The following is a 24,333-nucleotide window of genomic DNA, read 5'->3' as shown; positions in this document are numbered from 1 at the left end:
ACTTCTAAAATGGGTAAACCCCTATTTTAATTTTTGAGATTGCAAGCATCAATCATTTTAATCTTAATTTTAAAAAATTCTAACTTCAGTATTTAATTTTCCAAAAAAGTTTTTACTATTATTTTATATGAAAAAGACTAAAATGATTTATCCTTTATATAGTTAGTAACTAAAGTTAAGACTTTGTAAAGATAAAAAATAGAGTTTAAGAGTGTGACATGGAGTAATTTGTATGACATGTAGTTTAAGAGTACGAGTGAAATCAGCATCGTATATATAGCACAATAATCTCTTCTAAATCCGTGGACTCAATCCTTTCATATGGATGCTGAAGATTGGGGTGCCATACACATGGACGAAATTTTCTCCTAAGTTCTCTCTCATCAACTTTTTTTATATAAAAAAAAAAAAAACCCATATTCAGATTCGCAAGTTGTGATCCAAAATGAAGTTGATGTGCTTTGTCAGATGTTATAATCTTGCTAAAAAAGATTACATTCTAAAGTTTACCATCCAATCAACATAGCTTTGCATAGTAAAAGCAAATCAAGCAAAAACCGAAATCTAATTTAACCTTAAAAAGCCATAATAGAGCAAAAAATGATTGGTGTAACCCTTCTACCTAAAACAAACCAAAACTAAAAAAGAACATTTGCAGGAGGTATAAGATGGCATTAGAAAATTGAATGTTATTAATTTCTTCATCCACTTCCACTATTTCAAAATCAAAATGGTACGAATGAAATTTCATTTATAATTTGATAACCAAATTTCATTTGATGTTACTTATCTTGGTCTTGATAGTAGCCTATGGGGGGCAATCATATGTAATCTTAATCTGAAATTTGATTGTTTGTTCTTTGCATAACATGTCTATTTCAGATTCTTATGTTCTTCCTTGGATGATGGCGCTTCAACTTTGCTATATGTGAAGGGAGTTCTGAAAAAAACTTGAGGTAGCTAGAGAAGGTTGCCGAATATGATTATAATTTCAAAACAAGACCACCTTCATTGAATGTTTTTTATTGATTAGCTATTATTGTTTCCAATTTCATAAACAGGAAGAAGAAAAGATTTCAATAAGCTATGTTGATAAAGGGAGATGGAGAATGATATAGAGGGTGTGCATTGGTGCAACATATGCTCTAAAATGGTGAATCCAATGAGTGATGATGAGAACATATGCCCTTTTTGTGAGACAGAAATTTCTGAGGTAATGGACAACCTAAGGGACCAGAATGATGTTGTTGACTTAAGGTCAGCTTGGGTGTTCTCACTCTACGCCCCGATTTTTCTCGGTTTGATGGGTGTTTTCAGCCCTTCCCTAGCAAGAATTGCTTCACATGGAGGCAGCAGCTCAAGGGGGGTGGAAGAAGAGGTTGAGCAAGAGAGGGAAAATGAGCTTGTGCTTGGGAGAAGGAGAAGAACTTCAACTTACATGATGCACCTCTTTCGTGGTCTTCACGTTAGGATGGTGTCTGAACTTGAAAACCCTGAAGACAATAGGAACATGGATGGCAGAAGCATACTTGTGATTGATCCATTCAGTGAAGGTGCATTGATTTTGAGGGGCCCTAACTTGAGCCACACAAGTAGCCCAAATGAGAGTAATGCTGTTGGCAGCTCCTTGAATGACCTTGTGGTAGGATCTGGCTTTGATTTGTTGCTACAGCATTTGGCTCAGATTGGTCCTGGTGGGTATTCAAGTGTGAACCCTCCGGCACAGAAGGCGGCAATTGAGGCATTGCCTAGTGTGACTAGTGAGGAGAAGTTGCAGTGCACAGTGTGCTTGGAGGATGTTGAGGTTGGGAGTGAAGCAAAGGAGATGCCATGTAAGCACAAGTTCCATGGTGATTGCATTGTCTCATGGCTCAAACTTCATGGTTCTTGTCCAGTTTGCAGGTTTCAGATGCCATCTGAGGATTCAACTCTTGAAGCCAATGTGGGAGTTGGAAATGGGGACAATCAGAACAGTGAGCTGGTCAGAGCTGGAGAAGAGAGACCAAGAAATGGAAGGAGGAACTGGTTTCCTGTGCTGCAATCATTTAACAATTTTCTTCCTTATCCTTGATCAATACTTTGTTGGGTTTTAAATTGCAGTCGTGGTTGTGGCTGTGGTTGTGGTCTCCTTGTGATCCTTGACTTTGTGAGAAACTGCAAAAAGATGCGATTGATGCTGCAATTGTGATTGCAATGCTGTCGCGGAGAGCTAAAGAACCTTGATGCTGCTGCCAAAATTGCTGTCACGGACCGTTTATTAAAGCCTTTTGGGGTCTAGTTTTCCTCACCCTCATCAAGCATGAACAGCTAAGTCTAGACACTGTCATGCCTCTAAAATCCTTCCTAATTGTATATATCATTTAGATTTCCTTGTCTGACTTTCTTGTACCATTCAAATGTATATGTTTGTCAATAATTTGCAAAAACAGAATAAACTTAATTATTATTCTCTACTCAAATTGAGTTCATTCTTTTTCTTTACCAATCTCAAAAGACAATGAACATGGTGCCACAGCTATGTGTAATTCCTGATTAAACCATAACATGTCTTTGATTACAATAGGTCCTAAAATTACCAAAAATAACTTTTAGTATTTGAAATTGGCAAATCTTAGTCATTTTAGAAATCACGTTGAAGGTCTGTCAATTTGATAGCTAACTTTAGATATTATCAGTCATTTAAATTCTTAATTTTGGTACACATCATGACATCAATCAATTTGGTCTCTAATATCGTGGTACATTAGTCAATTTGGTCTGCAATGTCAAGGACCAAATTGACTTTATAATGTCTAACTCAAGAACCAAATCAATGATGGTGTCAATTTGAGAGACTAGTTTAATTGTTCTAAAAGTTAGGAACTTTTGTAATATCAAAAAACTAAATTGAGTAATGCTCAAATTTCAGGAATAATTCAGTATATTATTCTTTAATTCTCACATTAGATACCATCGTCAATCAAATCAGAAAGAGAACAAAGAACTATTTTCTGAAAACCAGAACAAGAAAACAAGCCTACAAGTAAAAAGTGGAAAACTGAACAAAACAAGGGATTAGTCCTAGTCCTTGACTTGCGACTTCAGTTAACAAACATCCAATATCTTGATGACAGTACCAGACTCAAGACGGTGAAGTGCTACAACAGAGTCTCCAGGCTTGCACAAGTCATTTTTCTTTGCATATGAAAGAGCAAGCTGTATGGTTTCTTCTGTTGATTCAGTCATGGAATCTCCAAAAGAACCTGTGCCCAAAACAGGTATTAGTCCCCGGTAGATAAGGCTATGCCTTGCAGGGGCTTCCTGACTGCAGAACCATTCAAAAGAATCTGTTGTTATCTCAGGAACCACCAGTGACAGAATAGGCATGCTGGGTCTATACTTTGCCACAAGTTTTGAAGTGGTTCCTCCTCTAGTTAGAACTAAGATGAGTGCAGCATTGATGCAATTTGCAGTCCTAACTGCCGCTGAAGCCATGCTCTCCAAAGGACTCATTGGAGTTGGAGCTGTTTCCATCACTCTCTTGAATAGGTCACCATAGTCTATGAAACTCTCTGCCTCTGAACAGATTCTGGCCATGGTTTGGACAGCAATGTCTGGATAGGCTCCTGCAGCAGTTTCCCCGCTAAGCATAACACAGTCTGTGCCATCAAGGACTGCATTGGCAACATCGGTGGCCTCGGCTCGTGTAGGCCGAGGAGATTTGATCATGGACTCTAACATCTGGGTGGCTGTCACCACAGGCTTGCCTTTAATGTTTGACTTGTGTATCATAACTTTCTGAGCTAGAAAGATCTTCTCAATTGGAATTTCCATTCCCAGGTCACCTCTTGCCACCATGAATGCATCTGAATTTTCCAGTATTTCATCAAAATTTGCAACACCCTCTTGATTTTCAACCTAACAAAGACAACAAATAAGTACAATTTGGGAGATTAATCAATGCCAGAACTTTGTTTCTTGTTTTCATAGACTTGTACGGAGAGCTTATACGTATGTTTGAAAATAGAATCAAAGTGAAAGTAAAATGACATTTCTGTAAATTATTTGAAGAGTTAAAGTAAAACAGAATACATTTACTTGAGAATAAGGATGGATACCTTGGACATGAGAAGTATGCTTTTTGCATGCTTTCCAAGTAGATTTCTGACCTCCACAAGGTCTGAACCTTTTCTAACAAAAGAGAGAGCAATGATATCAATCTTATTAGGAACCCCCCACTCCAAAATGTCCTCCTTGTCCTTCTCTGTCAAGGTTGGAAGATCAACAACCACTCCAGGAAGGTTAACATTCTTCCTCTCCCCCAGAACTGCAGAATTTTCGCAATGACATCGAACCAAGCCATTCTCTTTGTCACATTCTAGCACAGTGAAACTAATTGTCCCATCAGCACACAGAATATTACTCCCTGGACTCAAATGGTGTGCCAACTTCTTGTAGCTCATGCTGATCATGTTCTCATCACCCTTTATGCTGTAATCAGTTGTGATTGTGATTTCTTGTCCCCTATGGATTTGTATTGGCTTCCCTTCATTCAAAAACCCAGTTCTGATCTCTGGACCCTGCCATGTTACATGTGACATAATCATTCTCAAATCTTTGTCAAACCAAGGCCAAAAAGAACAATTCACATATTTGAAAACTCTGCATAATTTTTTAGAACATGATGGAAACTGGACATTGAAGTGTACAGTATCCAAATAATTTTCTCTTGTAATGCATATAACTTTTTTAATATCTGAATATTCTTTTAGATTGATCATATTTATACTATTTTTTTCTTTTTCATAAAAGGAACTAAATTGACAAAACGTTACATTTCAGGCATAAAAAATGTACCTCAACCTTTTATAATAATATACTAGTGGAAAAATGTCTGTGAGCATTTTAAATTTTTGGAATTAAATTGTTGTATACGTAATTAATGTGATTTTTTTATCAATGTAAAACAAACTGTTGACACATAATGCAAACCAAGAAGAAAAACCTCCAAAAGAACAATAACAAGAAAAATAACAAAACATAAAATAGAAAAAACATACACAACACAAAGTTGTAAAGTTTCAAACCTTGGTGTCCAACATGACAGCACAGAGAATGCCGGTGTTGTTCATTGCAGTTCTGAGATTATCAAGGGTCTCTTGGTGGTAAGAGTGAGTGCCATGAGAGAAGTTGAAGCGAGCCACGTTCATCCCTGCCTTCAGAAGCTTCTCCAGCATCTCCACTGACCTACTTGATGGTCCCAAAGTGCACACAATCTTGGTCTTCAACTTCCCACAATTTCTCCCTAACATCTTTTCCATTCCTTCCTTAGATATCAATGTGCTGTGCTTTCCCTGCTTATATGTCACACAATGTCAATGTATATATATGAAAAATTATGTATTGATGAAAAAATGTTATATAATTTATGAATAATTTTCTGACACATAACACAAGGCATATATAGGTACATGGCAGCGTCAAGATGCTACAAAACTTGTTTGACAAATTAGCGTTAGCTAGCTTGAAATCCAAGCAATTTTGTCCATGCAATTTATGTGCTTTCGAAAGAAAAATCATTATGGACGATCAACTTTTGATGGTTGAAGCTTTGAAATAGAATATGCTCATATAGCTAAGTACACATGTGACGAATCAATAATTAAATCGAATAGAATTAATGTACCATCTAGTTGGCTTCCTGAATAATGTTAAGACTTGGAACAAGAAGATTTGCTATTCACCAGAAAACAAAGAGAGCAAGAATAATTGGAATTCACCGAAACAAAAGAAAGAGCAAGAAGATTTGGAGTGAAGTGAAGTAAAAGGTGAGAAGAGGCCCTTATATATAAGTAATGGAGAAATCATTTAGCCGAGCATCTCGTAAAAAAGATTATATTGTAATATAATTATGATTACTAATAAGATAAAAGATTATGGTAATATAATCTAAAATATCTATAACTCCAATCCTTATGATAAAAGATTTGTAATATAATCTATCTATATATCTATAACTTGACTAACGATAATGGCAGCTGTAACTATCTACATGTGTCTTCAGAAAAAAAAAAAAAAACTATCCACCTGTGTATTTCAAAGCTAAGTCCTCGCTTTTGATTTTTTTTATTATTTGTAATCCTTTCAAACAATATGATTTCATTTTAATTTTAAATTTTGAATCTTTGTATACTATATCAAATTGAAGATCTCTTTCTTTTCTTTAGATAAATTAAATTTTAATGTTGTTGAGATAATAATACATCCTAGTTCGAATTTAATTTTTAAATAATAGATTTCTACACACCAAATCAATAAAGATGGTGTTGCTTAAAAAAGTTAACAGCATAGCTGAAAAAAAAAATCAAATGCATCGCTTAATTAATTTTTTTTAAGGTTAAATAAATGGACCATAAATCAGGTTGGGACAAAAGCCCGAAGAAGTGGGCATATGTATCCAATGATGTACTTTTAATAAAAGGCATGCATATCTTATATGGAATTATTCCAAGAAAACGAAAATCCCTAGTTTTTTTTTTTCAATTTATTATTATTATTTTTCATATGTAAGTGTTTCCTAGGGATAATAACGAACTGAATATTACGGGAACAGTGTTCGCATATGAGGTGACAGCAGATGGCCTATTTTCTTGACAGCGTTCTTCCGTTTTTCCTAGAATGTTTTTGTCAAGAAAATATTATGATATTTTAAAAAATTTATCAAAAAATGTATTTATTTTTAGACTTAGTTTACATATTTATTCGAATGAACTGGCTTTAATTTTTTTATATAAAATATTAAAACTACAATAAACGTAGAGATTAAAAATAAATAAATTTTATAAAAAAATAATGATATTTCGAAATATTAAAAATATATTTAATCTTTTATTTTTTCTTCATGCAGGGAAGGCATCGTTGTGAATTGTGATGCTCTATCTTTTTGCTTTTAATCTTTCATTCCTTCCTACAATATAGCGTACAACAATTTGCATGTTTTGGGCCACTAGCAAAGAATCAGGCAACTGAAACATAAACGTGGAGATTATAAATAAATAATTTTTTTTATAGAGATAACAAATAAAAATACATAAGGGATAGTTTGGTTGTGTGGATGAGAAATTTGGAGTAAAGAGCAAGAAGTTTTGGAGTTGGAGAAAAAGATGAGACGAGGCCATTATGTATATGAAATGGAGAAATCTTATAACCAGAAGATAAAAGATGAAATTGTAACGGGTGGGATGGATACACGTATTGTCTTGTCTTCGATTTTTCGACTCTCTAATATATATTGAGAATAAATATCTATATTCAAGATTTAAATCATTATATTATCAATTTTATTAAAAAATTATTTTTTATTTTATTATCATATTTATTGTTTTATTAAATAGTTAATTTGACAAATCTTTAATTAAAATTAGAGACTTGTTATCACGATAGAGAGTATGATAATGAGAAACAAGTCTTTTATAATATTAATCTAAATTGTTCTAGATCGTAGGATTATTGTGAATAAGACATCAATAATCCGGATAAATCAATATGTATGTAATGATTTTTATTGGATAAAGATTAATATATCTCGTTTATTAGATTGCATATATAAATGATGATGATGTATATGTGGATGTCATCATTGAACTGACTCAATTGAGGAATTTATAATAGTTAATACCACCTTGATATGTCAATAGGAAGTTCTCAGGAAGAAATATAATAGTTTACTTTAATGTGAAATTATTATAGTAATTAAGTTATTTGTTATATTTTAATTTCGGACCTCTAATGTCTTAGGACATTAGTTGAATGAATATTGGATATAATTAAATACTTGTAGAATTAATGATTAATCAAGGAGAAATCCATCAACTCTAAGTGATGAGTTTGAGCTCTATGATAGAATGACCCTGGCTGGCCAAGGCAATTGAATGAAAAAAAAAAAAGAATTTCTTTAAACGTGTTAGCTTATTAGAATTTAACAATAATAATATACTATAGAGTTAACCTTGAGCGATGGAAGAAAATATTAGATTATTCTTTTGTTGGTTCTTGAAGGTAAAATATGTTATTTTATGCTATCCGGACATTAAGAAGTGTTACTATAGAGTTTAGTATTGAACCTACGGGACACACACAAATGAGTGTTTCAATCTTTGTAAAAAAAGGAAATAATGTATTTAATAAATAAATTAGAGAATTTAATTTAATCAAATAAATATTTTAGTGAAATATTATTATATTTTTTGCTAACACCAAGAATATAATTAATATAAAAAAGGGGAGTATTATTTTATAAATGGGGGAGTTGTTCATAAGATAAGAATAATGTTCTATTGCTACATACGAGAAATATGATTAATTATTATAATTAGTTATGTGATTAATTATAAATTATTTTTGTCTTACATTGGGTAGGAAGCTCCTCAAATTCATATCTCTTTAACATTATGAATAGAATCAGCTGCCTAAGTCAAGGTGCACCAGACACAAACTAGAAATATTCAAGCCTAGTTTTAGACCTGAAAAGTAGATAGGGGATTTGCTTTTTAGAGTTCTACTCATCAAAGAGTTGATAGCAGATATTAGTCTCGGTGTGTAGATACATGAGTCTTCACACTATGAAGAAAAATTAATTTTGCTGCTTCAAGAACGCATATCGTACACAAACTTTTTTTTTTCTATTTATTATTGTTGTATATTTTTTAATGTAAAATAAATCATAATTTTCCGCTGTAAGTGTTGAGAACACTTTTATATAACTATCAACATGTACCCATACCCGTCCTCCATGCCCGACGTGTTAAAATTTGTCATCACATCCTCGTACTCATTGGGTATCGGGTATCCCCGTCCTCGCTCCGTTTCCGGTTCATATTTGTAAACTATCTTTTTTAAAAAATGTTAAAAATTTGATTTTTGAAAAAATAAATTGATTGTTACACATTTATTTTTAACTACTTATCTATCAATAATTTCATTATAATGCATTTGTCTATAAAGATCGTCAAGAAAAGAATATTAAATTATATAAAAATTCTAAGATAAAATTAACAAGTAATAAACAAAATTTTAATAATTTCATCATTAGAGAAGGATATGGGGACATGTAGGGCAGGTAGTGACATCCTCATTTTCGACTCCGATCCCAATTGAAAAAGTCAAATAATCTTCGAATTCAAACTTATATCCGATCAACTTAAATATTCTTGGTCAAAATCAAGACATGTTGACACATACCGATGAGTACGGACTTTGTTGCGATACCTAGTTCCTCCATGTAAATTATACATATCTAATTATGTTCATGCCATCTACAGTTCGGGAGGATTTAAGCGATAAATCATCATTAAATTCCCTTTTGTAAAATAGACATGTGATCAATGCCATTCGGGCAATGTCGTTTCACAAGGATATCTAGTTATGACTACCGCATGTAATCCACATAAATTTAAGCAAACAGTCAATCATGTATTTTAATTAAATTAAAATTTTCACAATTATTTAAACTTATTTTTAATTTATTTCAATAACTTATTCACTAATTATAGAAGACAAATCTTGTAAAACTTCTGTTGACATAACACCGACGACATGAAACTAATAACATGTCGCTTTGCATATGTAGCACATGGTGATGTTATCTTTTGATCACATGACACAATACTTCCCTTGTTTTGTTCAGTTTTCCACTTTTTACTTGTAGGCTTGTTTATCAGCAAAAGATTCTGCGCTACAAATATTTTTTTGTTTTATGATTTTTTCCATCCTCTTTTTTCTTTTCTAGTAGTTATAACCTTTGTAAATGAATAGTTTATTGGCAAATTGGTATTCACCTGAATAGTCCATTAATTTTTTTTTACAATGCACTGAACAATAAATATACCTATAGGCTATTATTCGTAATTTTATACTCTTTAAAGGTTATTTTTTTCTTCAACCTTTATTCTCCACTCTTTTCCTCCTAAAAGAGAAGCATCATAAAAAATCAAAAGTCAGAGCGTATGAGAATCTCTTCCCTATAGGTAAGCACATGTACTTTTATACACCATTTTTCCTGGAAAATCGGTTCAAATTTACGAATTTTCTTAGATATCAATGACTTCATGATGAGCAAAACAATGAATCTACCCTTATTAATTTACTTCCTATATAATGTATTGTATTTTTATCACCTTTTAGGTAAGTCATTCATTAATTCTTACGCGTTTACGAGTATACTTATATTCTGTGAGTTGATTCTTGAGTAAATTTTTTTTAGTAGACTCTATAAATTCTAAATAAACTTATAGACTTTTTCGAGTTCAATAAGTTAAAAAAATTAGACTAAAATATAAGTCATTTTAGGTTGTTGTTTGTCTGTTTAATATACAACATACCTTCGTTTAAGTTGTTATTCTCAAATACATAAATTCTCACATTTAATAACATTAAACTCTTATTCTCTAATAACATCAAACCCTCCATGTGAATGATCTACCACTACTATAACATCTATAAGTTATCATTTAGTAATGATGTATTACTAGACTTAGTTATTTAAGTATTGTGAAATTTGTGATTTATTATTTATTTTTATTATATCGTTGAAATGTTTAATTGATATGTTATTTATAAATATTTTATTATTATTTTTATATGAAATAGACTCGTTTAGTTCACAAGTCAAGTTTATGAAATTCTCGGGGATCTATCGGGTTTGATAACCTTGTGACATTGTTTATGAATTTGAATAAAGGAATCATTGCTGAAGAAGTTATAACTCCTTGAGATAAATTTTAATTATCCGTTGAGATAAATTAAGAGTGATAACGATATTTTCTATGTGCAAACATAAAACAATTTCATGCTATACGCATCACAATAGCCGGCAATTCTTGGAATTATAGCAAGTTAGCAGCTACCGTACTCACAATTTAGAATGATAGATGATTGCCAAATGAGTTATAAGTTACTAAAGTAAAGCGGTTGGCGCAAGCCATAGCTTATTCAATGTTTTACTTCCTTTTTTCTCTCCTTCGTTGGAGAATTTATTTAGAATCACTGTTTCTGATAATTTGGATGCCACTTTGCCACAAAAGAAATGGGCTTTTACTGCTTCATTTTTTAATATAATCAGTTTGAAAATAACCTTTGAACTCTTGAATTAACATCACACATGTAAAGGGTCATAGTGTATACTCTACTCACTTTTGTTTGATGTAGTGTACATAGTAATTCTACATGCAAGTCTATATTGGATGGAGCGAATTATTCTGTTCATCTCAGTTATTTTCAATGGGTTGTAATTGGCTTATGCCAAAAACTTGATGCAAGTTACTCACCAAAAATGAAAACTCATATGGAGTAGGAACTAAAGATGAAACCTTCTTAGCCTTTCATGTCCAAATGTTACATACTGTGGTAAGTCCTAGCAATTCCAGCTGAAACCGTTCAAATCAAACTGTTGGCAGTGGGAAGAAGCATCATTATCATCATGGGAATTCAGGTCCAGTTTCACATCAAAGTTTGCAAGTCTATAATCTTGAGAAATCTTCTCGTAGTTCAATTTAACTGGCACTCTTCCAGTTTCAGTGCTCTCTCTTCTCTTCCAACCTTCTTCCTTTGGAACCGTTGTTCTACCAAAATTTTCTTCTTCTTGAACTCCTACATTCATGGACAAGAGGCTTGATGGCCTCTCTGATAAAAAATCACCCTTCACTACTTTACTATTACTTGATGAGGAAAGAAACATCATATTCTCCTTTACTTCATCACACAATCTGTAATCAGGCTTTAAATGCATAGACTCTTCTGCACACCCTTTTGAAACTGAAAATGGAGGGCCATTACAGGCTCTCAAATTCAGGTTCATGCTATGTGTTTCTCTGTCTCTTTGAGATTCCTCACTATAGTTTAAGAAACTTCCCATTGAACAATCAGTGGCTTGGCCTTCTTGTGTTTGTTGAGGCCACAAAACCTGCAATTCTTTCAGTTCTGAAAATTTAGAGTCAAGGCTTTGAGGGGATACTCTGGATGCCAGTTCAGATAGTTGAACTTTGGCTGCTTCAACTCCCTCAGCGCCTAAATTTTGTCTTCCTAGTGTCTCTTGTGCTTTTTCCAACACTGCCTGAAGGTACTTCCCTTGTGCCTCTATCCTTAGCTGTAAGTGTCTCTGTACCTGCTTAAAGAGTGAAGAAAAAGAATCAGAACAGAAGCAATTATAACAACTTACAAACCTTAATGTATACTGAAAAGAACTTTTTTAAATCAATGTTCTACAACTTGGATGCTGAACACAATTGTGAAAATATTTGAGTTTTATGTATGAAACTGTTGATGAGCTAAACAGTTATTCGGATGAAATTAATGTTATCATTCTAAATACAATGATATAATAATGGATAAGTGTGGTACATTCATGAATTCTCATCTTCATTATGTAAGTTAGAATAATTTATGATTTTACTTTTGCATAAAAAATTAAGTTAAAAAGTTAAAGATGTTCTATACCTCAAGCTGCTCATGTAGTCTTCTTTGTACTTCAATTTGCATCTGTAATGCATCATTTATTTCTGAATTTCTGGATTGAGGGTTAATTCTTGTTAGTGTTGCCTCCCATTACAAAGAATTCTTTTTGAACAATAAAAACTTGATGACAGAATAAATTGAAGGCAACTGGAAGTTGTTCTTACTTGTTTGTCTGGAGGCCTATGCTTAAATGTTTCATTTGAACTCCACTTGCTTCTGAAATTCCGGTTGCTGCTTCCATGGTTGATGCTGGTAAGATAAATTCATTTTCAAATTGCATGCTTGGTAAAAGATAGGTTCTTTGTAGTTCATAATCTGCTTATGATATTCATGTAAAGCACATAAGCAAGATGTTCCCTCACCAATTTTATTGTTGCTAGTATTGGTTTGTCCATGCATATTTTTACTGATCCTGTACTTCTGCTATCAAGAAAAAGTAATTAATAACTAAACACATAAAAGCATATATGCACAATAAAGATAATTAATACAAATCATTTCAACAGTCTTTCCCCATGAAGGCCAGTGACTAGAATGAGGTTTTGGTGTCATTGAAATTTACTTTTCATACCAGTTAAAACAGAACAGCGAGCAAGTTCTACTATAGAATTAATAGATTTTTAGGTCAAGTTTCAAAGATTGATGTTGTTTTCATGTTGAAAGGAACATTAAAAAGCCAAACCAACTATTTACATATAACTAGTACCATCATGTGTCTAGGTGTTCTCTTTCACTAATTGAATTGCAGTCTTTACATAACATTATCACAATTATACTGGCAATTTAAATAAATAATGTAGCCAAAATTAAATAAACCTTATCTTAATTATACTGGTAGTTGAAATGATATGCTACCTGTAGATGACTCTTTAAGTGGTAGAGAGTAAGTCCAGGAATCCCCATTAGTTTCAGTACTGTTTTTGGTGTAGCTTCTGCATAGCAAGAGCAATCAAAATTAGCTTCAAAATTGTCATTTTCTGATTCATGATCTGTTTATTATTTGCATAGACTCACTGTCTGCTCCTCCGAGTTGATTGACTGCTTCGATGAACCTTTCATGAAGATCTGGTGTCCATTTTAGTCTAGGCTTAGCATCAGTTGAGAGAACAAGTCCTGGATCACCAGCTCCATTGCCTCCTTGCAACATCATATGCCTCTCAGTGGGGCTGTGCATCCTTAAAGCATGCATGTTCTTAGCTTGTTGCTGCTGCTGATAGTACATTATCTTTCAAGGAAACGAAATGATATCATTACTCTATATAGATGCACAAGATAATATTAAAAGGGCAATCTAGTGCACAAGGCTCAAACTTTATGACCTTGACAAGGCAACAACCTTACTGTTGTGCCGAGGATCACCCTCAAGATATTATTCAAAATCATTTTTACCTGTTGAGTATTACTCCTTCTGGATACAAACAGCTAAAGTGAAATTTGATTGTCCTGTATTCTTGAAGAGCACTTCTTTGGTGTTTCAACTAAAATACATGAAAGTTTCTACAACTGCTCTTGCATGTCTTTTTTCTCCTTGACAAGATTTTCACAAGCCTTGGTTGTACTCAAAGATGTCCTTATAAAGAAAATGCCCTTAGGAAAGTGGCCTTGTGAAGCATAGAATCTTGGACAGAAGCAACTCAAAACTGAACTTGATCCAATATATTTCATAGCTACTTAAAAAGAGATGGCATTCTTCCTACTTTCTTCATTGTGGGCTCTCTTCACCTCCACTTTTGATTTAGAGAAAGCACTTGTCCATTGGAATTGTGTGCATTATACTTTCTGGGACACCTCACCTCACACGTTGCATTTGGTATCAAAATTGACCCATCAATTTATATCAGTGTACACCTGCATTTGTTTTTGTCCCACTGGCAAATGCAGGAATCTTATTCCAAAAGTTTAGAGAAGAATTTTGTGACTTGAATTATAGAATCAACTTTTCCTTTTTCCTTGAAAGCATCAGAAACCACACTTCTCCCCCTATGTTTTTCAAGAAATATTCTTGGCTTGGAACTCCTTAGTCCTTGCCACTAGCGTAGATAATTGAGACAATTTAAAGGTAGATGATTTTACCTAGTAATACCATCAATAATGCCAATGAGGATTGGCTGAATGCAATCTACACTGGAGACTATAGCAGAGGAAATCAAATTACCAGTACGTTCTTAAATATAAAGCAATACGTCAATAAAAAATAAAAATAAAAAGATGCTAACTACCACTAATAGAGAGAATGTTATGTTTTTTAATGAATAGAATTTTATTTGACTAAACTATAATTTTGGTCCTCATTGAATTTTTTGTTTCAATTTTATCTCTTTAGTTTAATTTTTTTTAGTGTTTTTGTTAGACCAAAATGGTCCTTCTATTAATTTTTTTTCCCTAACAATATTAATTTTTAATGCATGATAAAAAATTATCTAATTTAGTATTTCTGATGGTATGTTTGGAATGAAGGAGAGAAATTAGATTGGAGAGAAATGTATTTTTTTAGGACCCATACCTTTCATATTCTATTTTAATTCAAAAAAATTTCTTATATCTTTATCTTTTCTATTTTTCTCCTCTAAACCAAACACACTCTAACAGATTGTCATGGGCCATTAAATTAACTAAATTAGTGTGTTAAACTGACAGAAGTACTAACTTGGTTTAACACAAACACCTTGAGCAACCAAAATTATGTTATTAATGTAAAATTAGTTATAGTTGAAAATTGTAGAAAACAATAATCTTGTAATTTAGAAATCCTAGAAATAGATATGGTGCAGATACATTCAAGAAAAAGAATAATAATGGAAAGATGCTCTTCTTCAAGTCCTTTGATTTTTATTTTTATTATTTTAAAGAGAGGAATAGAATAAGAACACATTCTGTTTTGTCTTGTCTGGTAAGTTGTGGTGCTTATGTGACCAATAGAGAATAATTTTTTTTTTAAAAAAGGATGTAGAAGTATTCATGCTGCCGGCTTTGCCTTGACGAATCCTAAGTTGCTGGGACCATATGACAAGACAAAAAACTAGTGACTAGTGAGTGTACTTTGGTTCTTTTATACTTGCATTTGATTTTTAACATTTGTAGACAGTGGAGTGGAACACTTGTCCTTGAGTGGTTGGAGTTGCAGATTCTCTTATGAATCCATGCACACACCTCATTGTGTTTAATATGGCCTTAATTTGCACTCTATTGGACTCATAAACTCATCCACGATATCTGTACTTAGTTTAGTTTTTACATCACTTTTTCTTTATAGTTGTTACACCTTTTGTAGTATGTTAAATCATTTGATTGGAAGAGAGAAATGAAAAAAAAATTATAATAGATAACAAAAAACTGATGTAAAAAATGAGAAATCCTCTTAGACTATATATACCTCTCTGATTAGCTAGAAAATAGAGAGGGGGGAAACTGGACTGGATTGAAGAAATATGACTTCCATTTATTGTTGCATGAAATAGTGGAAAATCACTTAGAAGTTTCAACTCACTTTCATGGTATTGTAGTGGCTGAGCCTGAGAATGGAGTGGTTGAGTTGTTCTCCACTTAATTAAGTTGTCTTCTCATTGTTATTGAATCGTACAAGTGGAAAGTGATTTTCATTTCAAAGTCTCAAACTACATGAATAATTAGGTGGTTTAATTATGTTTTTAGTGCTTTAAATTTGTTTTTTTTTAATTTTCAAATTAAAATTTATATTTTTTATCTCTTAAATTTACAAACTGATTTTTTAGTCTCTCTCAACTGATTTTTATCAGTTTAAATGCATAATTTATAGTGATTTTTTACCGCAAGAAAGATCTAAAAAACCTTAATTTGAAGATTTAAAAATATAAATTTTAATTTCAAAGACTAAAAAAAGACAGATTTCCAAAGTTGAAGAACAAAAACATACTAATTAACTCAATAATTATCCTTAAACTTTCAAGCGGTGCACAAAACATATGGAATTGAATGTACAATTAAAGTGAAACCCAAGACGAAACTTGCATTATTGAAATTTATAGGCTATTAGGATGAATTTAGCATGAACAATTTATCTTATTAAATGATTTTTTCAACAAAAGAATGTATAAGAATCAAGACACACGAAACTTGATATAGTCGAGAGATAAAAAAAAAGGAACAAAATTAATTTTATTCCTTACCTATTTATTAAAATTCGTTTTGGTCTTGAAAGATATATTTTGGTCCTTGGCCTTTTAAATTTAATTTAATATTGCACTTACAAAATAATTATCATTTTCGATTTTTCAACACAATTTTAATCATATATTTTACTCATTGAAGACAAAATATGTCTCAATGATTCACTAACATGAAAAGTTTGAACAAAAAGTACCATAAACCAAATGAAAAATAACATAAAGAATAAACAACTAGAATAGTTGAAAATTTTAAAAAATTAATAACAGATTCTTTTTTAGTTGCTCATGAGATTCAATTTTAACGCGATTTTATACCATCTGACATTTTTTAGTTCAAACATTAGTTGAGACTTCATAATTTTTCTATAAATAAATCTAGTAGAATAAATTTTACGTCTTGAATAAAAAAATTAAAATTGGACCAAAAAAGTCATTATTTCAAAAGGAAAAAAACATCAACCTAAATTTGAGAGATAAAGAAATCAAAATAAATCTTTTAAAAAGTAAAGGATCAAAGCAAATTTTAATATAAGATTAAAAATATTTATAATCCCTATAAATATTGAAAAATCTCTATTTTTAATCTTTAATATTTAGCCTTTTATTTTATAAAAAGTGTCGCAATTGAACTCAGTTATTGAATAAGTCAACTAACTTTAATAATGGTTTAATTTTTTGTTGTAAAAAGTTGCATGTAAATCACAAAATGTGATGATTTTCAACCACCCCACATTCTACCTTCATTCACAAAGGCATCAAAGGCAACGAGGATATAAAAAACTGTTACATTTTGTAATTTTATTTTATAATTTATAATTCATATTTTGTAGTTGTTTTTACCACAAAAATTAAATCATCATTAACTCTAGTTGATAGTGACAGTAACTAGATTTATTTGTGAAACATTTTATAAAATGAGGGACTAAAAATCAATAATTTAAAATAAAAGGACTAAAAACAAATTTTTTTAATATTTATAAAAACTTAAAATATGTTAAACCCTTTAATATAAGTAAGAGACCACAGCTATATTTTAGTCCAAAAAACAAGTTCCAAAAAATACAAAAAAATAAAGGTGTGTTGACCGTGTTTTAGTTTTTAGATAAAAGATTTAATTGTATTATTTACTCTCAACTTTTTTTTGGCAAGCTTACATGACATACTAAAATAATTATATTTTTTACCCCAACTTTTTCAGTTTTTGGTAAATTTTATTTTCAACTTTTTTATTTTTTTGACAAATTTATTTCCAACTTTTACACTTATGTTAGAATGCCACGTGAACTAAACACAAAAGGTAAAATTTGCAAGTTCTTTAAAGAGTAAGAGATAAAATACGCTAAATTAATTTGTTGGGATAAAATTCATAAAAAAGTAAAAAGTTAACAGAAAAATGCAATTAAGCCTTTTTAAAAATTATCTTGTATAATAATTTTCAAAAATGGATTTTCAGAAAGTAGAAGTAAAGGTGGGAGTGCAAGTGTAAGGAAAATTACGATTAACAGGAAATGGAAAATAAAAATCAAAATAACTTAAAAAATGTTTTGCTTTTCTAGGTTTAAAACCTATAAATGAGATACTACTTTTGAGTTTTTTTTATTATACAAAAACTACACCTATAAAACAAGTTTTTTTTTTATTTTCGATTTTTAAAAATTAAAAAGTTTTTCAAAACAGGATATAAGACCCAAAAATGTCCAATGAATCTTATATACTACGAAATGTTACCGTACCACACCATGTTTGTAATGAAGTGTTAGTAAAGAGATATCTTAATCAAGTTCGTTTCAAAAGCTTCTCCTACCTGGACGTAGCCTAAAATAAATTATCTCCAATGATGCTATAAATAAGATTCATTGCTATAAATTAATCATTTCAATTCCAATGATGTTTTAAAGGAAACAATAATCTATATATAGAAGATCAATTCAGATTTAATTGATATTGTCGTTAGGAAGAATTTCCAAAAGATTTGATAAGTGCTAAAGCATAATTCCTGAATAATTTGCCGGCATGTAGATAAAAAGAGCTGCAAAAATAATTAAGCAAAATTGGTGTCAATGTCAAGTGGTATAAAAAGAGGGGGCGCAGCACGAGAACTTCTGATAGTGATAATTTTGGTCAGTTCGTGTAAATATCTAATGGATTAAATATGTGTTTGTACCTATAAAATAAGAAATTTTTAATTTAGTCGTTTAAAAATTTTGTTTTGATTTAAGTCTTTTAAAGTTTTTTTTTTTAGTTTTTGTTGTTTAATAACAATGTTAAACAATAATATAATAATGATGTTGATAATACATTAATTTATTATGTTGTCAATTAGTATAGGGTAACTATGTGTAAACTAATGTGTTTTTAAATTTTCATATGTTCAAAATAATTAATGGCATCAGATAGTTTACAAAAAAAATTCACATGACTATCCTTTCAAATTCTTTAAAGGTGTAACAAATAAGTTGGTATTATGTCATCAATTAATATTATTATCAATTGATAGCATGGACTAAAACAAAAAAAAATCTTTTACGAACCAAAAAAAAACTTTAAAGGACTAAAAAAACATAATATTTTATTGGGACCATAGGGATATTTAAGCTATATATAACTTTCTCTCCAAAACATTTCATAACTCATATATGTTATTTGGTTTTCAAAAATTTGTGCATACAAAATATTTGAAACATAAAAAATTTTATTTTTACTTTTCATCTAATAAATAATTTTTTTCTCTTGTCACTCATTCATCACCGTCACAATATATTGTCACTCTCATCACCACTTCTATTATTATTGTTATTGTCATTGTTGTCATCACTTTCATCTATATCGTCATTATTATTGTCATTGTTACTATTATCGTTATTGTCATTATTATTATCTTTGTTGTTCTCACCACCACCTCTATTCCTACCACTTCATCCAACAATGTTACCACTTAATCCACCATTGCTACCACCACTTCTACCATTGCAATCACCACCACCAAATAATGATAACAAGTATAATTGATAATTGTCATAGACACTTGCATTTCCGTAGTGTTTTTGGTGTAATTATTTAATATCTCTTGTGCTTTTGAGGTTTGCACTTAATTTACTTTTTTTTTTCTTCAATGGAAGCATTTTCTAGTTAAGAGTTTAGTTTGTGTGTTTTTCCCATTTGATCATTGTTTTTGTGTTGTTTTTGAAGGAATTGTGTGAAGGATCTTCTTGGAGAGATATATTAAAGCACTGCACCAGGGTACTAAAAGGATGAAGACTCTAGAAGTTATTGACCTCACTTAAGAGAACTCACTTAAGCAAGTCATGTTTAACTGCTAAACGAGTTACTTACGGAGGAGAAATTTTATGTTGCATTTGTTTAAGCAAGTTATGCATGACTTGCTTAAGTGGACCATCAGGAAACCTCTATTGCTTTTTGATTTAAGAGACTAAAAGTCAAAGAGAGGATGAATTTGAGATTTACTAATAGAAAACTTTAGAGAGATAATAAGGGTGTGGTGGCTTCTATATTATGTTCAAGGACTCTTCGCGCAACGGCTCTTCATTAATTTCTTCATCCATGGCTGAGTAGCTAAATCAATATTGATTGGGGTTTGTTGTAAATATACTTAGTTCATGTAATTGCTACATTTTTCTAATTCAATAAAGTATTATTATTATTATTATTATTATTATTATATACCTATTGTTTGTCTTTTAGTTTGATCACCAAAATTACATTGTGCCAATTGTTCATTTGTATTGGGAAATTCAATTGAATGTGAATTGAAAATAACCAATAATATTTATGTATAGGGATAGAATAATTTGTTGGTTGATGATATTATACTTAATTAAATAAAAATAATCGACAAGGTATGTTTGACTAATCTAATGAAATTAAATCATAACAACTTCGTTTGATTGTAACAACTTAAATTTTTGTGTTTACCAAACATTCAACAAATTTTCACGATCACTTTTTCCTACCTTAATCTATTTAATTTCCACACTTTTTTTAATTCTTAATACCTTAAACTTCATAGTGTTCTTAATTATTTGGAATTATTCAATCACTGCACAAGTTATTATAAAGACGACTTTACTCATCATTTTATTACTTGAGTGATTTGTTATTCTTATCAAAATGTCAACAATGATCACTGTTTAAGCGCTTTATTGTACGTACGTTCCATAGCATCGGAAGAAAATCTCAACTCAAGAAATCAAATAAATTAAAAGCCTACAGGTACATTCTCAAGTCAAGGAACTTAATTATTCTCTTATATAAGCCACAAATAATGGATACCCAATTCCCACCCAACTCTTATTCTTTACTTATTATAGATAGATACATTGATGCTTCATTTTCAACATCCACGCACGATGACAAATATCATCAAAGCATAATCATTTCACGAGAAGCTTGAATTTTGAATTTGGATCCTTTGCTATTGTATAACATCGTTCAATTGGTATCATATATTGGATTTGCAAAGGAAAATTTGAGTTTAATTGCCGTAAAATATATTTTTGCAAAAAGGCAAGAATTAGTCTCATAACTTATGCAAATAAATATATAAAAATACTTTCAGTTTAAAGAAAAAAGGTATTCCGTTTCACTACCCTTCCCTCAAGAATGATTTTATCCAGAAAAAAAATGTCATTTGATGTTAATTGCTTTTCGTCAAAACCGTACAAGACCGAGTTTTGTTTTCTGTCAAATTTCATCTTATATTTTTTCTGACTTTTAAAATTAAAATTCATTTTTAATACAATTTCATCGTCCCGCGTCAGTCTTCATGCAATTCATACATCTTATCATTTCTAATTAAAGGATTAGTGATGTTTTTAGCTTCTAAAAAAAATAGTAACTAGTTTTAGTCTCTATCTTTTGAAACCATAATTAAGTTTTGTCCTTCTATTCTTCAAATATGACACTATAGGAAACAAAATATTATGGTTTTTTTTTCAGAACAAAATATTATGATTTTAAGAACTAAAGTTTGGGCATTTAAAAAATTAATAATTCAAAATTTATGGTTTTAGAAGTTGGGGACTAGAATAAAAAAACAGCTCAATTTTTGTAGACTTTTTTTGTCATGGATAATAATCTTATCCGATTTGAACATAATTACCTCTAGTGAAAGACGCTTGTGTTTTAGATAAAAAAAATTGTGGATTAAAAATTCCATTAACCCATAATTAAAATAAATAAGCCACTCTCTGCAATATGTTCTCTGGAAAATATGTCCTATTCCATGATTCTAATATCTCGGGAAAGATGAGGAGCATTTAATGTTATGGATTTGAAAGGGATAGTTCTCTAACAAGAGATCAATTTTAGGTTGGTTATAGTCGCTTATAGAACCCTAATTAGAGAATATGCCACGTCAACAACGAGAATATGATTCCACAAATATAGAAGTGAGATGAATTAAGCACCGATACCATGCTCCCAACTTCAACAAAAATGAGTTCACACATATAGGCTACAAAAGATTCTTGCAAGGGTCAAAATGAAGGAATGCCATACACAAAACTCAATGGTGGCAATGCAAGTGATATTCTTCTTGACAAATTAAATTCGGTACTTGCGTATCTCACATCTTCGTTGTTTCATTGTTTTCAGGTAGAATTTTTGGAATATGAAAAGTACATGTAGCAATTAAAGAGCCATAAAGTCATAATAATTATATAAAGGTCACACATATATATTTTATTCTTAAACTTATTGTTGAATTTAGTTTTTAGTCTTTTAAAAATTTTCTTTTTTTTTTAAGGAAGAATTTTTCTATTTGGTCTTCATAAATTAAAAATGGTTTAGGTAATATATATATATATATATATATATATATATATATATAGTTGTGTTTATTATGAATGATTAATAGGAGAGAATGTGAACCGGCTTTCAAGTGCCAAAGCCTTTGATATTTTTTGTTGGAGAGAGTAGTGAAAGTATCCTCTTTAGTTTTGTTCTTTCATTTTATAGCTCAAAATCTATGATTAAATTTGGTAAGGCTGATAATTGTTTTGCTGATTTCTTTGGGCCCTGCTACTTGTACCCTCTTTTATTATTTATGCACTGGAAGCTATTTTTTGAAATTTTATTTGATAAAAAATATCCTTAGCAGAAATTAATTTTTGTTTAGTTAAAAGATAAATAGTCTATTTAGTACTTAAACTATGCATTCACTGATAATTTGGTTTCTACATTTTTTAAATGACTAATTTAATTTACAAATATTGTGACAAATTAATCTAATGACTTTATGCAAGTTCATTATGCTTTACACACTTCCATTTCATTCATCAAATGCAGCATCTTATTACATTTGTTGCTCTTCATAAAAGCATAAGCAAGCACAAAAGCCGGTTAACGACATCAATGATTCTAAATGGAAAAAAGGAAATTAATGTTCCAACAAGAAGAGGAAACAAGAAATGGACAAGCAAAACATTCACTCCTTGAAACCATGGAGAGAAAATGGATCCAATACCAGCAACACAGGCCACCAACAAGCAAGGAAAAAGACAAAGTTGAGTAAACCAAAGCAACAAATGCACCAAAACCACTTCCCAATGTCTTTGTTGCAAGGCTTGTGAAGCTCACCTCTTCAACCCCATGTTCTCCCATTGAATCAAAGCGAAGTTCAGCAACAATAATGATTGAGGAAATGAAATAGAGCCATGAGGCAAGTATTATGATTGTTGAAGGAAATGGACCAAATTTAATAGTCAAAGATGGCAAAGCCAGCATTCCAGGACCCACAACAATACCAATGATCAAACCAACAGCACCCCAGAAGCTCTTCCCCTTAGAAGTTTCATCAGGAACCTCATTCTTGGTGGGGTTGTTAGCATTGTTTCCATTGTTTGCATTATCCTCGGGTGATGGGGTAGTGAATGTTATTGCATTGCAGGGTGCAAAGTTTGTGGTGACAGGAGCATTGGAGCCATTGGTTATGAAAATAAGAGCTATAGTGGTCTTATAACTTGTTTGAAGATTGGTTATATGTCCAACAAAATGCACTGTGCCATTGATTTTTGGACATGTGAAAGGCTTGTAGCTGAAGAATATTGGCTTGGAGAGTAGCATGTTGGTGGAATGAGTTATGGGTAAAAGTGAGTTCTTTGATTTTGCAGGCCAAGTGATGGAACAAGACTACAAGAGTGTATGATATGACTCTAGCACACAACTCTGCTTGTTAATAATGATTCTATTCTATGCAATCTTAAAGGACTAAACCCAGGTCTTCTCCTCAATGAACATTAACTAATTATTAATCACATTTTTTTAGACCCTTTTTAACATAAGTGTTAGCCCTCGATGAACATCACATATATGCCTGTAATATATTTTAAGAACAGGATTAGTCTTGTGATAGCAACACCAGCTGTAACATGTACCATAATAGACCCAAGAAGACAATTGAGAAGTCCATCCATTACATTTACGTGTCCCATAACAGCGGGAGAATATCCAATCACGTATCATTCTGTTACTACTACATATCATTCTGTTATTGCCTTTTATCCATCATCCATTTCCGTTGCAACCGTTTCAGTGCAAGTTTGTTAGTCGTGTAGTGGTAGTTGGCCAATGTTAGGCCATAATCGTGGAATATGTTCAGCTATAAATATGCTATCAGCGATATCAATAAACAGAGAAGAAGTATGAAATACCTTTTAGTGTAGTTAGCATAGCATAATGT

General features: G+C 31.3%; 3 protein-coding genes and 1 pseudogene across 6 annotated transcripts; 1 reads left to right on the top strand and 3 right to left on the bottom strand.

Annotated features, from left to right (window-relative positions):
* The first annotated feature begins 628 nt into the window (after positions 1–628).
* On the top strand, positions 629–2,455 carry LOC114390461 (E3 ubiquitin-protein ligase SIRP1-like). Its single transcript, XM_028351198.1, has 3 exons — positions 629–733; positions 883–956; positions 1,062–2,455. Exon 3 carries the CDS (start codon positions 1,103–1,105, stop codon positions 2,069–2,071), a length of 969 nt encoding a protein of 322 aa, XP_028206999.1. The 5' UTR covers positions 629–733; positions 883–956; positions 1,062–1,102; the 3' UTR covers positions 2,072–2,455.
* A 269-nt stretch (positions 2,456–2,724) lies between these two features.
* LOC114390409 (probable pyruvate kinase, cytosolic isozyme) lies at positions 2,725–5,768 on the bottom strand. The gene is made up of 4 exons (XM_028351137.1): positions 5,666–5,768; positions 5,067–5,333; positions 4,098–4,559; positions 2,725–3,897 (listed from the first exon to the last, which is right to left on the bottom strand). Exons 1-4 carry the CDS (start codon positions 5,666–5,668, stop codon positions 3,085–3,087), a joined length of 1,545 nt encoding a protein of 514 aa, XP_028206938.1. The 5' UTR covers positions 5,669–5,768; the 3' UTR covers positions 2,725–3,084.
* A 5,372-nt stretch (positions 5,769–11,140) lies between these two features.
* Positions 11,141–14,306, bottom strand: LOC114389362 (myb-related protein 2-like). Of its 4 annotated transcripts, none has more exons than XM_028350018.1 (7): positions 13,879–14,306; positions 13,504–13,714; positions 13,345–13,421; positions 12,852–12,912; positions 12,654–12,738; positions 12,472–12,541; positions 11,141–12,142 (listed from the first exon to the last, which is right to left on the bottom strand). In XM_028350018.1, exons 2-7 carry the CDS (start codon positions 13,709–13,711, stop codon positions 11,390–11,392), a joined length of 1,254 nt encoding a protein of 417 aa, XP_028205819.1. In that variant the 5' UTR covers positions 13,712–13,714; positions 13,879–14,306; the 3' UTR covers positions 11,141–11,389. The 4 variants fall into 4 exon arrangements, with proteins under 4 accessions (XP_028205819.1, XP_028205821.1, XP_028205820.1 ...); XM_028350020.1 differs by having other exon boundaries at positions 11,141–12,139; XM_028350019.1 differs by having other exon boundaries at positions 12,852–12,909; positions 13,879–14,303.
* Positions 14,307–22,963: 8,657 nt separating this feature from the next.
* On the bottom strand, positions 22,964–23,799 carry LOC114389963 (annotated as a pseudogene).
* Between the last annotated feature and the right edge of the window lie 534 nt (positions 23,800–24,333).

Source organism: Glycine soja, chromosome 16, assembly GCF_004193775.1.
Source record: "Glycine soja cultivar W05 chromosome 16, ASM419377v2, whole genome shotgun sequence".
Taxonomy (NCBI): Eukaryota; Viridiplantae; Streptophyta; class Magnoliopsida; order Fabales; family Fabaceae; genus Glycine; species Glycine soja.
This window is presented reverse-complemented; position numbering and strand designations above follow the sequence as displayed.

Bases quoted from the DNA above. Each gene is read 5' to 3' on its own strand.
- LOC114390461 (XM_028351198.1), top strand. From the start codon at position 1,103: ATGGAGAATGATATAGAGGGTGTGCATTGGTGCAACATATGCTCTAAA.
- LOC114390409 (XM_028351137.1), bottom strand. The intron at 4,560-5,066 runs GTTTGAAACTTT...GTAACATGGCAG, and splicing joins CTGTCATGTTGGACACCAAG to GGTCCAGAGATCAGAACTGG. The intron at 3,898-4,097 runs GTATCCATCCTT...TGTCTTTGTTAG, and splicing joins GCATACTTCTCATGTCCAAG to GTTGAAAATCAAGAGGGTGT.
- LOC114389362 (XM_028350018.1), bottom strand. From the start codon at position 13,711: ATGTACTATCAGCAGCAGCAACAAGCTAAGAACATGCATGCTTTAAGG. The intron at 12,913-13,344 runs GTAGCATATCAT...TTTTCTTGATAG, and splicing joins ACTTAAAGAGTCATCTACAG to CAGAAGTACAGGATCAGTAA. The intron at 12,739-12,851 runs GTGAGGGAACAT...TTATCTTACCAG, and splicing joins TACTAGCAACAATAAAATTG to CATCAACCATGGAAGCAGCA.